Source organism: Cenococcum geophilum (genome assembly GCF_001692895.1).
Source record: "Cenococcum geophilum 1.58 unplaced genomic scaffold K441scaffold_19, whole genome shotgun sequence".
NCBI classification, from domain to species: domain Eukaryota; kingdom Fungi; phylum Ascomycota; class Dothideomycetes; order Gloniales; family Gloniaceae; genus Cenococcum; species Cenococcum geophilum.
Genome location: NW_027137577.1, coordinates 1,002,570 through 1,015,613, shown reverse-complemented (window position 1 = coordinate 1,015,613; position 13,044 = coordinate 1,002,570). Strand labels below are relative to the sequence as shown.

Here is a 13,044-nt window from a genome sequence, read left to right as displayed (position 1 = left end):
TCGTATGTAGCTTAGGAAGGAAGAGTGAAAATATACTCTTATCCAATCACACATTGTGCTCATGACTTGATTGAAAGTGACTCTTAAGTTGATGTCGATTTTGAAGGTGGCTTTGTAGATGGCTTTGAAGCTGATTTTATATGCAATCCTCGGTCCATTTCAGTGCGGACATGACTCGCTAAATTCGAAAACTTGGCTTCACCTCAACAGAGTCACCGCATCCATCTAGAGTTGAGTCATACTTCTTGCGCTCTTTTGAATGTATTTGTACATGTTATAATACTACGCTCCTTCTACCTCCACCACATTGGCTCCCATATCGAGGGCCGGTGGGCGTTTAACGACCGTCACGACCAGATTCTATGAATTACGACCTCGCCCTTACCTATCCGTTAATCCCACCCACTTCCGACCCATCTCAACCAATCCACGAGACCGTTCCATACTGAGGAACCTGCAGAAACTTCTTTCCGACCATTCCAAACCTGAACCCAAGCCTAGACCAAGCAAACCCCCCCACCAGTCCCCGCGAATCCTAAAGGTCCACCGCGGCCCTTCCAGACAAGTCCAAGCCGTATCATTCAAGAAGTCAAGGCCCAGCGCACTCCAAGACTCCGGACGCTCAAGCCTCTCTAACCCACCACCCGCGCGGCCCACGCGCCCAAAACGGCGTATCACACTCAAGCTCTTCCCCGAGAGCGACGCGCCCAGCACGAACACAAGGCGGTGGAAAGCAACCGTGAACTGGAACCCAATGAAGTGCTACCTGCAATTCCTGACGTCGCCGACGGCCGACACGCCCGGCACGACGCTGCTGCTGCACTTCGACACCAAGCGGTACCTGATCGGCAATGTCTCCGAGGGCACGCAGCGCGCGGCGAACCAGATGGGCGCGCGGCTGCTGAGGGTCTCCGACATGCTGATCACCGGCCGGACGGAGTGGCGCAACATCGGCGGGCTGATCGGCATGGTGCTCACGCTGGCGGACGTGAACGCGGGCGCTGCGGCCGCGGCCAAGCTGAGCTGGCGGCAGAAGACCGCGGTGGGGAAGAACGCAGGCGTGCTGCGTCTGTATGGCGGCGCGAATCTGAACCATGCGTTGGGGACGTGCAGGCGGTATGTTTTCAGGAAGGGCATGCCGCTGGTGGTGCAGGAGGTCAGGAACGAGCTGCTGAAACGGGACGAGAATGGGGGCGTCGCGCCTATGTGGCAGGATGAGAACATCTCCGTGTGGGCGCTTGCGGTCGCTCCGGAGAAGAAGGCCCTGGATGCTGAGGCGGCGGCTGTGGCGAACCTCAAGAAGCGGGGGTTTGATGAGCTGAATAGCTTCGAGGACTATGTCGCTCCCGAAGGTGAGACCGCTGAGGAACGTGAGATCAGGTACGATGGGATTCGGAAAGGGGTCGTGCGCCACATGTTTGATTCTAACTGGGATTTCGACACTCTGGTCGAACAGCCTCTGTCTGAAGTTCGGATGCCAGCGACGATATTCGTGCGGAACCCGGAGACTCGCAAGATTGAAAAGTATGCTGGGCCCATGCCTGGTGGTCAAGAACCCGTGCCGGATATCACGGTGATGGTACGGACGCCGTGGCCCGCAGCGTTGCTGGAAAATCTCCCGCCCACGGAGCCGTCTCTAGATGCAATATCCTACATCATTTGCAATCACCCGCAGCGCGGAAAGTTCAATCCGGAACGGGCTATTGAATTGGAAGTTGAGAAGGGTTTCAGGTGGGCCCAGCTGACCCAGGGCAACAGTGTTACGAATAAGCGTGGGAAGGTCATCACTCCAGACATGGTTCTAGGAGAAGGTAGAACAGGGCAGGGAGTAGCCGTTGTCGACCTACCGTCTCCAGATTATGTTGAACCTCTCGTTAACCGCGAGGAGTGGACGTCGAAAGATGTCATGAGTGGTATTCGTGCCTTCATCTGGATCCTTGGCCCTGGGGTAGCTGCTCATCCGACCTTGCAGCAGTTCATGGAGAAAATGAGTGATGTTAAGCATATCATCTCTTCTCCAGACCAATGTCCAAATCGGCTCTCACTAGACTCGGTTGCAAGCTCTACACTTCGACTGGCGCAGATTGACCCGGACAGATACCCGGTTCTATATCACGACAATGTTACTGTACCACAAGCCGCATTCAATCTCCCAACGTCCCGGAAAACTGCACTTCCAGAGAACACGATCCTTGCAGACAGAGGCTTGACGATCGATCTCGAGCCAACATTTAACATAGCCAGCGAAAAAACTGTCCCTCTCCTAGACACAGCCGAAGTCCTGCGAAGCACGCCCGAAGACGTCCTCGCCCTCGCCCAAGCTGCCCGCTCCGACATCCAAGCCTCAGCGTCCTCCCTCTCCGCCTGGAAACGCAGCATCCCGCACCCAGACACCGAGATCATCACGCTGGGCACGGGCTCGGCGCTGCCGTCCAAATACCGCAACGTCTCCGCGACTTTGGTGCGCGTGCCCGGCGTGGGGTCGTACCTGTTGGACTGCGGCGAAAACACGCTGGGCCAGCTCCAGCGCGTCTTCCCGCCCACCGAGCTGGCAGATGTCCTACGCGACCTACGCCTCATCTGGATCAGCCATCTGCACGCCGACCACCACCTGGGCACCACGTCGCTGATCAAAGCCTGGTACCGCGTCGTGCACAACTGCATTCCCGCTTCCTCCCCACCAAACCTCACTCCGTCCCCCAACTCCGCCCCCGAACAGACCCTCGCCGTCGTCTCGGACACCGGCATGCTCTACTGGCTGCACGAGTACGCCTCCGTCGAGGACTACGGCTACAGCCGACTACTACCGCTCGCGATATCGGCCGCGAAGCCATGGCGCGGCGACACCTCCTCGCTCTCGTTCTTCCCGCCGCCGTCCGCCGCGCCGACGCACGAGGACGAATACATCCTCCAGCAGCGGCACTACCCGGCCCTCCTCGGCCTCGACGACATTCAGGCCGTCAACGTCAACCACTGCCTCGGCGCCAAGGCCGTCGCGCTGACGTTCCCGCTGGCCCCGCCCTCCCCCGCTTACTCCCTTACCATTTCCCCTTCCCCCACCACCGCACCCGAAACCCCGCCAATCTCCCAAACCCCGACCGCGCCCCCGCTCGACCCGCAGCCCCTCAAGCCGCTCAAGATCGCCTACTCGGGCGACTGCCGCCCCTCCCGCGACTTCGGGCTCATCGGAAGGGATGCCACGGTGCTGGTGCACGAGGCGACCTTCGACGACGAGCTGGCGGCTGACGCGGCGGCCAAGAAGCACTCGACGACGTCGGAGGCGCTGGGGGTGGGCGCGCGCATGGGCGCGCGCGCGGTGGTGCTGACGCATTTTAGCCAGCGGTATCAGAAGATTCCGGTGTTGGAGACTATTGAGGGGGATGAGGAGGAGGAAGAAGAAGAAGGCGGAGAGGGTGGTTGTGAGGGGGATGAGGAAGAGGGGGGAGGAGGGAGGGGAGAGGGAGAAGGGCTGGGGGTTGTGGGGGGAGGAGAGGAGGAGCGGATGGAGGGGGTTGTGCGCAATCTCTCCGGTTCTGGATCTGGATCTGCGGCTGCGGCTGCGGCGGCGCTGGCGGTGGCGTCAAATGAGCGGGTTGTTAGGGTGCGCGCGCGCGATATGAAGGTTGCGGTAGCGTTTGATTATATGAAGGTGCGGATTGGCGATATTGCGGCGCTGGAGAAGTTTAATCCAGCGCTGAGTCGGCTGTTTGAGGTTGATGCGGGGGAAGAAGAGGAGGCGGTGGTGAGTGAGAAGGGAAAAGGGAAGGAAGGGGGAAAGAAGAAGGGGGGGGAGGGGGAGGGCGGGAAGAAGAAGAAGGCGAAGCGGAATAATTAGGTGGACGTTGAGAGTGGAGGTAGATTTGGTGTATGGAGATGAAATGACCGTGGAAGATGTCGGCGCTGTGTCATTTCAGTCCTTGAAGTTACGCTTGGTTCAATTTCTTGGACTTTGAACGAGCTTCCCGCAGTCTATATTTAGCATTATTCAGAGCGACCCAAAGGCAGGTGGAGCCTCGGATGGATAGACTAGAGGATGAGTGGTTAGGAAAGGCGTATATTGTACAAATAGCACAGCTGTGCATTAAGTGTATAACCTCTGCTCTGCAGCATCTCCCTGAAAGACCTGCTTCTTCAACGTTGCTCGCCTATCAAATACCCATTCTACCGTTTAAGGATAACCGACATAATATGCATACATAGACCCCAACCCGGCAAGACGCTCCAATGTATTATCAAACCCTATTCGATACATCCAGCTAAGGTACATCCAGCCAACGTCCCAGTAGTTATCCACAACCTCCCCGTCACCCTCACTACCCAGAATCACCTGAAAGCACTCAAGTCGACCTTCTCCCCAGCCACGCCACCTCATCTCCTCCCTCATCACTACATTCTTCAACCTCCCCCTCCAGCACCAACACACCCACCTTCTCACCCATCCCATCCCCGGTCTCAGAAGAGTCTCTAAAGCCAACCCCCTCATCACCCACCCCTCCACCCCTTTGAAGCGCCGCCAACGCCTCCATCGCCCTCACCGCCACCGCCGCCTTCGCCGCCTGTGGCGACGCACGCCTAGCAGACGCAGGGCTAGCAGCGCGACAACCCGCACCCCCTTCACCAGCCGCGGTGACAGCCACGCTACCCAGTCCCCACCGCGCGACGGGCGTGTTCGGCGGCGCAAGAAGCTTTGGCGCTGATCCTGAGGCCGGGGGACCAGAGGCGGGCGCCGGAAAACAAGGGTCCGGCATCAGGAGTAGGGGGAGCGGGCGGGCGGGGTCCTAGGGCAAGCGCTGAATGTGCTGGTTCAGGCGGAGGAGCTGCGTCCATTGCGTGTCTGTGAGCGGGTCGACGGGCGTGCGGAGGGACGTGAAGCCGTAGGGGAAGACGCTGGTTCCTGCGCCTGCCGTGGTGGGCAGGTTACCGAAGGCGCTGGCGGTGCGGGGTGGGGAGGCTTGGGGCCGGGCTGGGGTAGGGGTGGGTGTGGGTTCCTGTCCAGATCCGGGTTTACCGTGTACTTGGTCTGGGGGTTTGTGTCGGCGGCGCCATCGAACAGCTTTGCTAGCGGATTGAGGCTCCTCGCGAGGTTGTTCCTCGAACTCCTCGGCTGCCCGCGCCGCTCGCATTCCTTCTCCTTCTTCTCCCTGTTCACCTCCCTCCACCTCCGCCTCGCCCCTCTCTTTTCCCTTTGCTCCTCCCGCTGCTCGGACGTGGGCGGCGAACTCCCCGTTTCCGTACCCAGGCTGCCGAGGCTCTTGCCCGGGCTGCCCTGGCCCTTACCCTTGGTGGCTGGACTGCCGCTGCCCGAGAACAATACCGCATCTTGTCTCACATCCCCCGGACTCACCGGGAGGATCGGGCTACGCGGCTCAGGCGCCAGCCCGTCAATCTCATGGTCAACCCACGGCGCCACGTCGCGGATCCCACTACCGCCACCGCCAAGGGGTTTGCCCGGAATCTCGAAGTCGCAGTCGACCCACGGTGCCACGTCTCTGATCCCGTACGCTTTTCCCTGCATGTCGTGGACGCTGGGGATCCGGTTCATGGTGATGGTGTAGCTCCGCACGCTGCTGGCTGTGTGCAGCGTGCCGACGCCGCGCTGGAGTAAGCCTCCGAAGCCGCGTTGGCTTACATCCGTAGGGGCTCGCGAGAGAGGTGGCGCCCCGAGCATTCCGGCTCCTTTTAATGCCGTGGCAGGGGGAGAGTCGTGGGAGAATGGAGCAGGGATGCCTGGATGGAGAGATAAGGGGGTGAGGCTGGGGGATTGGGGGCGAGTGGCAATGAGCGGAGTCCTTTCTGTGAATGTAGGCGGGCGGGAGGGTAGATGTCTGGTCGTACTGCCTGTTGTTGGAATGCGTTTGGGGCTGAGGCTCGAAAATCTACCCTTGGCTAAGTTCGCGATTCCCAAGGCGGATGTCAAGCCCACAGCAGAGGAGCCGCCAGCAGTAGAGGGAGCCGTCGAGAGCATGGTGGTGGAGGGAGCATTCATGCCCATTTCTATTTTCCCGAGCTCCAGTTCACTCTGCAGAGAGCCTCCTTTGCGGCGCATGGCTTCCCGTTGGAGACGACGAAGGCGTTTGTATCCGGCGTAGTCGTCTATTTCGGAGGCAAAAGGATGCATCATTGCCCGGTCCATGGAGGCCTGACCTGTATCTTCGCGCTCAAATTTGATTTCGAATGAGGTCACCGAGTGTACGACCGGAGTTGGAGGTATTGGAAGCGGTTACAAAGCGAATAATCCAGCCTGCAACGCGGTGTCTATAGAAGTTAGTACCGAATTGTTTCCCGAGAAAGCTTTTGCTCTGCAATGCAAACACCATCAAGTGCCTTGAATTTTGCCCGGTGTTTGGGCCCAGGGATGGAGAGAAACCTACAAGCCTTCATATCTCACCCCAGCCCTTAGTGCCCACAGACTACTAAGGCCGTGGTTGCGCAGCGCTCTCACTGGATACCTGCTCTTGAAGTCTGCGCTGGTCAATCTGAAACTTCTAGCGTCTTTCGGGCGGCAGCGGTATGTAAACGCTGTGGGTGTGGCACTCTCTATCTCGTCCGCGTCTTTGAGCACTATGGCATACGCGCCGTTCGAATCGCAGCATGTGCCCCCATCAGTCGATTCGAGGATTCCGTCATGGAAGGCGAAGAGAGTATTAAGCCACCAGCTGGGTGCAGTTAGCAGGGGTAGTTACTGAAACGATGAGGAAGCTTGAAACAAATGCCTAAGGAGAGAATAAAAGATAGTGGTGCCAGCGAAGGCATGATCAAAAGTGCAGCGTATGGAAAGAGAACATACGTTCCGGGTTGAAATCCTAAGTCCCCGTGCCTCCTTGACCGTCCTGATGACATGCTCTGGGTTCGTGTCCATCCATCGCTTCAGAAATGCCTATATGAAAGAAGCCGTCATGCATTAGCACATTTCACGAGGTTCCGATAGTGGTCACTCGATACACCTTCTGCTCTCTTTTTAAAACTTACCGCTCTAGCCACATCTCCTACGCCAGCAACCGTTTCCAGCCTTTCACCCCTACAGTACAAGAAAGGCCGGAGCGCTTCTAGCGATCTAAAGCGCTCTCTCCGGATCTAAAGCACTTTATCGCACTCGTCAGCGAGCCCACCCGGCCACCTTGTTGCCTTGCCAGCGACTTCCATTACAGCCCTGTGGATGCGCGTGGCGCGTAAAGTGGTAGCTGAAATGTCAGGAGAGTACTGCAACGTGACAAAAAGCTCATGGAGAGTCAGGACGTCATCAGGATACATGATGTCAGGCCCTTCACGGGCTATGAGCGGGTCAAGCGTGTCCCGAATCCAAGCAGCGAGCTGACAGAGGCGGGGGCGGGAGAGATCACGATGTGTTGTGTGGGACATAGTGATCAGATCTTTGAATTTGTTGCTAGGTGACAGTTTTCGTATTGAATGCTTAATGCTTGTTGTTTGCTTGAGCTGAGTTTTAGAATCGCGAGGGGAGACAAGCTGAAGTGACAAAAAAGCGGCGAGTTGGCTGGAGTTGAAAGACTACATAGCAACCGCGCCTTGTGGTATTTCCCAGTTTATAATGTTGAGCAGTACCTACCTACGAACGTGTTGCCGGATCCTATTGTTCTGCACCTTCTTGTCTCGTACTGTAGATAAAAGGACAAAATGAGACCTCGTCGCCTGTATATGAAAAAGAGCCCCCAGAATTCGGGAAGTGTTCAACGGATCCAGACAAGACTATAAGTCAGGCTTAGATGAAGGGACGTTCCAAAAGCAAAGAAAACGCAATTCGTGCTTTATACAGATCTACTCTATTATCTCCGTATGTGCATGTCCGCCCTTCCAAATTCTACGCCTTACGCTATCAAAATGGGATCGCGTTCATTCATACCCTGCGGGTTCAGGTTGCTCGGGAAATGATGGTGCACCAAGATCCGAAGCGCATGCGTGCTTCCAGCTCTTTGGCGTATACTTATCGGCTATGGATTTGAATGCCTCCTGCAAAAAGTGGTAAGTATTATTTTAGGTGGAAAAGAGTAACACATCAAAACCTACCAAAGTACAGAAAGTCGCATCCCCTTCGAGATGCTTTCCCTCCTGCTTGCAACCAGGGACTTGCATTATTTTGTCATTGTAACGAATTCGTACGTAATAGCCTCTCAGAGTTCTTTTCTGTTCATCCGTAAGTTGATCCATAGGTTTCCGCGCTATACCTTCACCGTCGACAATGTCTTTCGTCCTGCCAAAAATTGATGACCACCAACTTTGCGACTTCAATGATGCCCTCTTTTTGAGCTCCTCGTTAGATGAGAATGTTCGTCCGGGGACAGTATTTGGAGCCGTCCAATCAGTCTTGCGGAAGAGCTCGATGGCAATATGGCTAGTGTACGGTGGCCATTTCTCTCCATCAAAGGCACCCAGACTAGATAGAAGCCCTGCAAGAGTAGTGTCGTGGCACCCAGATAGGGCAAACTTGATATCCCTCTCTCCTCCTCGGCCGCGTCCCAAATTTCCGTCATCGCCGCCAATCTCCATGAGACCATCGTTGCCATTATGCTCAACGCTACCAGTCATACGGCTTACAATGTCACCAACCAATCCACCAATTCCAAGCATACGATACTCAGCCGACTCCTTATAACCTGAGAACCACTCTTCGACGCCAATTTGGTCGATAATGTCTCGAGCTTTCCGGTCATAGAATTCCTTTGGAAGACGAGTCTGCGGCCCATGAGCGAGTGTGGCATTAACTGTATCCATGATACCAGAGAGCCGCGGATGTGAGTCCACCGCTACCTTCTTGGAGTTTTCTGGCATCCATTTCGAGAGAAGTTTTGTTAAATATTTCATATCATCGGAGTCATTCCAGCGGTCAGCAGTTCTTTGAGCAAATGCCCGGCTAAGATGGACGAACCTCCTACAGTTACCATCATTGGGATACAATGTTTCATCTGCCGGTGTTCTGGTAATTATTGTAGGAGTAGGAAAATCCGCAGTTCGGGCACTTGGCGGATACATTCCCCAGAATGCTTGTTGCACAGATTCAAGAGCTCGCGGAACTGGAGTGGCTCGTAGATAGATCATGTNACCGTCGGATATCAACCGAGGCATGAACCCTAACTGCTCGACATAAAGGTTTCGCAGCCGCTGGCCTAGAGCTAGTGTTGTCTCGCGGCCCTTATCCGTAAGTTCACCCGGCTGGCTGCAGAAGGGTTGTTAGCCCAGTGGATATGCAAAGTCGTGGCTATGCACACCAGACTGCATCAACCTCTCCGTTTGGTCCAGATGCTATTACTGGTCTGTCGTCCATTCCGAACGTCTCTAATCTCCGTCGGTATTTCAGCTCATCCCAATTCTTCCAATCGGTTGTGGACATTATAACGCTAGTAAGTTGTCTTGCGGAATTGCAATACGGCCAATCTATAGTCTTCATAAGAACGTGTCTTCGCGACCAACGTGAGGTTCTTACATGGTCGAAGGCCAGCCTGTTCCAAACTTAGTTCAATTGAGAATATGGTGCATAATGGTCAGGGCCATACGTTCTGAAAGCGTGAGGACACCGGACTTCGCTCTCCTGCGCGATTTTTAGTAGTCGTTCTCCTGCCCTAGGGTTCTAAGAACTAACCATGGCGTAGAAGCTGTTTGGCTCCGGTCAGTTAAGTTTAAAGCATGGAGAGAGCTCAGCTAGCTGCAGCTACAATATGAGGCCGAAGGGAGCTTGTTCGACTCACTATCTGGACTAGCTGAAGCTGAAGGTCCTTCGGATACAGCTTGTCTAGCTCCTCTTGGGAATAAGGCTTTCGGGGCTGTAAGGTGGTCATTTTGAACCTGCTCAAGATCACAGCTGAGCTGTGAAGGTCACATAGGCCCTAAGAACTACTGGAGATATTATTAAGTATCATGTCACTATGTTTTAGTGTAAACGCGGAGATGCCTGAAGCGAGGGCGGAAGGCTTACCTTTCGCATCTTTAGCTTCGGGCGAAGTTTTTCCGAAAGTGAAGCCATGCTTTGCGCTCAGGCTTCACACTGCTCAACAAGTGCCTTTCTAAGCCCATTGGCGGGATATGTCAGGCGCATACATCTGTGGAAGGTGTCGAAGTTGCCTGGCATCACGCACAATCCACTTGAGCAAACCTCAATGGCATTCAAAAGCCACTTTCATCTCCTTTACGAAACCACGGTCCCCCACGAAAGACCCTAAACATCCTTCAGATGACAATCCCCGCAATACCTCTTCGTTACGTCCATCACATGAGGATTCTGTTAAGGGCCAATGCAGCGGGAATGAAAACAGAAACTTTGACGATCTTTCGCAACTGCTCTCAGCTCAAGCGGGAGCTGTCCCTGGTCGATACTCCAAACACCTACAAAACTTGAGGCCTGCTGAGGACCAGGAACCTGGCGACAGCAGTGGACATGGCCAGCATATTCAACCTGTCGAGCTACCTATCCGAAGGGTAGATACAAACTCGAAAGGGACATATCTTATGAAACTACTCGACAACCCAGGGAATGGAAAAAGAGATGCATGGCGGTTTTTCTTGGAATACTATGGCAGTAAGGATAGCCCAGCTTTCATTAAACCAGCTTTCCAGGATCTTGGTGTCATTTCCAGGGGCACCGTGTTCAGCAAACTCCTGAAGGGTCTCATTACGGATTGGGGCACAGGGTACAAGTCACACCAATATCCTCGGCCCTCAGAAGTAGTCCAAAAGTTTGAAGAGGTTGGTGTTATGCGTCGAGAATTTTGGGCCGACACTCTCTGGCTCCTTACCTTCCAGATCTTGCGAGAAGTTGCGATAGGCAGTAAGAACAACCAGAATACAGAACATCTGCTACAAGAGCTTATGGCGATTTGGCGGCTATTTTTCACCAGATTTAATGTCAGACAAACAGACTCTACCTCACAGGGATGGATGTGTATCCCAGCAGCTAGAACAACTCTTAACAAAGTTACCACTGAAAGTCATTTGACGCGAAGCTTTGAAAAGAGATTTTCAAAATTTGCGCCCAGGTACGGTGAGGACTCTACTGTTGCTCTTGCTGCTTTGATGACTTTTACTCTTTTCACTCGACAGAGCCAGATAATCAACATATCTGAAGGCTGCCGAAGCGAGAATTTTCCTTTTGTTAGCCTCATCGCCCACATACTTCCAAACGCAGATTTAAAACCGTTGATCCAACAAGCGCAAGAAGCCGTCAGCCAGATTATTATCCCTGAAGAGAAGGCCGCTGAGCTCTTGAAGCAACTGAGGTCAGCTTCGTCTCAAGCACTTTTTGTGATTGGTGCTAGAAAATTCGCAATGGCAGCCTCATCAAGCCAGCAGAACTCGGAGCTAGCAGAAGAAATAGAGGGGTTTCTCATTAAACGTCTTGCGAGAGCTATCGAGAAAGAGGACATCCGGATGGTTGAAGATTGTTGGGCAGATGCTCAACAGTTCTTCCTGCGTCCTGGGTCAAACGTAAAACAAGCCATTCCAAGAAAGTTTTATAATTTACTCCTAACAGGCTTAATGGCCATAAGACACCAGCATCGAGCGATTGATGCTTGGAACGAAATGATGTCTAGTGGCTTGAAACCTTCAGTTGACACTTGGACAGCAATGCTTACAGGATGTCAGAAAAGCAAAGACTCTGCAGGCCTCGAGCAAATTTGGGCAAGAATGGTGGCTTCCGGCGTCCAACCTGACACACACGCCTGGACTATTCGTATACACGGCCTCTTGTCTCTTGGCCGCCGTGATCAGGGACTAGCGGCTTTAGATGACATGGGGCGTGCTTGGCTGGAAAGTACGAAGTCCGCACAGGTAGCAATCACTAAGAAAAGCAAAAATAACAGCGCTAAAACGAAACCCGCCTCCGAAAAACTTACTTCGGTTCCAAAACCGGAGGTTGCAACTATCAATGCTGCTCTAACCGCTTTATCGCGAGTTCCGAATCTGAGCTTAGAGCAGAAGCGACCTACAATGGAAAAAGTGCTTCAATGGGCTGGTCGCTTTAGTATTAAACCCGACTCAGTCACCTACAATATATTTCTCCGAATGGCTTTGCAGGGAGGCGACAACTTTAGAGCTTATAAACTCTTAAGACAAATGGATGGCGAAAAAATCCAACCAGATGTTGCTACATTTACCATCATCGTCCAAGCAGCCTTCAAACAATATTCGTTCCTTGATCTTCCAGAATCGGAACAAGGCCGTGCTATCTTTGCACTTCTCGATGATATAGAGTCTCGTGGCCTCAAATTGAACGCCTGGGTTTACTCAACAGTCATTGACGGGCTTCTGAAACAGCACAGCAATATTGCTCCTATCCGCGAGCTACTCAACCACATGAATAGTCGTAATATACCACCAACGCCACACATATACACCATGCTCGTCACACACTACTTCGCCAGAGACCCACCTGATGTTGATGCTGTGGACTCCCTGTGGACGCAGCTCATGAACACTCCCGGCACCATCACTGACAACGTCTTTTTCGACCGTTTAGTGGAAGGCTATGCGCGGTGCGGAGAAGTGGGTAAGATGATGAGTGCCTTGGCGAGAATGTCCAAAGCAGGGAAGAATCCAGGTTGGAACGCTCTTACCGCCGTCTTGCGGGCGCTTGTTGAGGTAAACGACTGGACCCGTGCAAAGGAAATAGTATCAGATGTGAAGAAGGGAGACGGGTTGGCAAAGACAGGTATAAGCTCAACCGGAACTTATGGTCAACAGGATTTCTGGACTTTTGTGGGGGAACTAGGGCTTGACCGTGAGGGCGGAGAGGTATTCGAAAGCACGCGTTTAGAAGCCGACGCGCTCTCTGTCTGAGCTGGGTATAACTTGGTCTCAAGGTCGGTCTCTGATGCTCAACATAGAGAACGGAAGGTGACTATTAGCATACGCTATGTACATATCTGTACTATTTTCATATAATTTGCGCACCTCTTTTACGCTTTCCGAGCTAGCGGCGATTAGTCTATCAACATATTTAGTCACTGTTTCAGACAGCATCTTTACTAACGTCAAGATTTTGAGCATAGATATTTCATAGTTGGCGCATCTTCGCGTCAAATCCGTATAGGCTCCATT

At 53.7% G+C, this 13,044-nt stretch overlaps 4 protein-coding genes across 4 annotated transcripts; 2 read left to right on the top strand and 2 right to left on the bottom strand.

Annotated features, from left to right (window-relative positions):
* The first annotated feature begins 560 nt into the window (after positions 1 to 560).
* K441DRAFT_91151 (uncharacterized protein) lies at positions 561 to 4,002 on the top strand. Its single transcript, XM_067654535.1, has 2 exons — positions 561 to 3,404; positions 3,468 to 4,002. The coding sequence occupies exons 1-2, from the start codon at positions 755 to 757 to the stop codon at positions 3,833 to 3,835; spliced, it is 3,018 nt and encodes a 1,005-aa protein (XP_067504402.1). The 5' UTR covers positions 561 to 754; the 3' UTR covers positions 3,836 to 4,002.
* A 739-nt stretch (positions 4,003 to 4,741) lies between these two features.
* K441DRAFT_696148 (uncharacterized protein) lies at positions 4,742 to 6,840 on the bottom strand (the record flags this gene model as incomplete). The annotated part of the gene is made up of 3 exons (XM_067652860.1): positions 4,742 to 6,139; positions 6,389 to 6,656; positions 6,788 to 6,840. 3 exons carry the CDS (start codon positions 6,838 to 6,840, stop codon positions 4,805 to 4,807), a joined length of 1,656 nt encoding a protein of 551 aa, XP_067504401.1. The 3' UTR covers positions 4,742 to 4,804.
* A 544-nt stretch (positions 6,841 to 7,384) lies between these two features.
* Positions 7,385 to 9,884, bottom strand: K441DRAFT_705377 (phosphoglycerate mutase-like protein). Its single transcript, XM_067653592.1, has 4 exons — positions 9,699 to 9,884; positions 9,222 to 9,394; positions 8,023 to 9,169; positions 7,385 to 7,965 (listed from the first exon to the last, which is right to left on the bottom strand). Exons 1-4 carry the CDS (start codon positions 9,786 to 9,788, stop codon positions 7,849 to 7,851), a joined length of 1,527 nt encoding a protein of 508 aa, XP_067504400.1. The 5' UTR covers positions 9,789 to 9,884; the 3' UTR covers positions 7,385 to 7,848.
* Positions 9,885 to 10,027: 143 nt separating this feature from the next.
* K441DRAFT_659339 (uncharacterized protein) lies at positions 10,028 to 12,961 on the top strand. Its single transcript, XM_067648510.1, has one exon. It carries the CDS (start codon positions 10,033 to 10,035, stop codon positions 12,781 to 12,783), a length of 2,751 nt encoding a protein of 916 aa, XP_067504399.1. The 5' UTR covers positions 10,028 to 10,032; the 3' UTR covers positions 12,784 to 12,961.
* Positions 12,962 to 13,044: the final 83 nt, after the last annotated feature.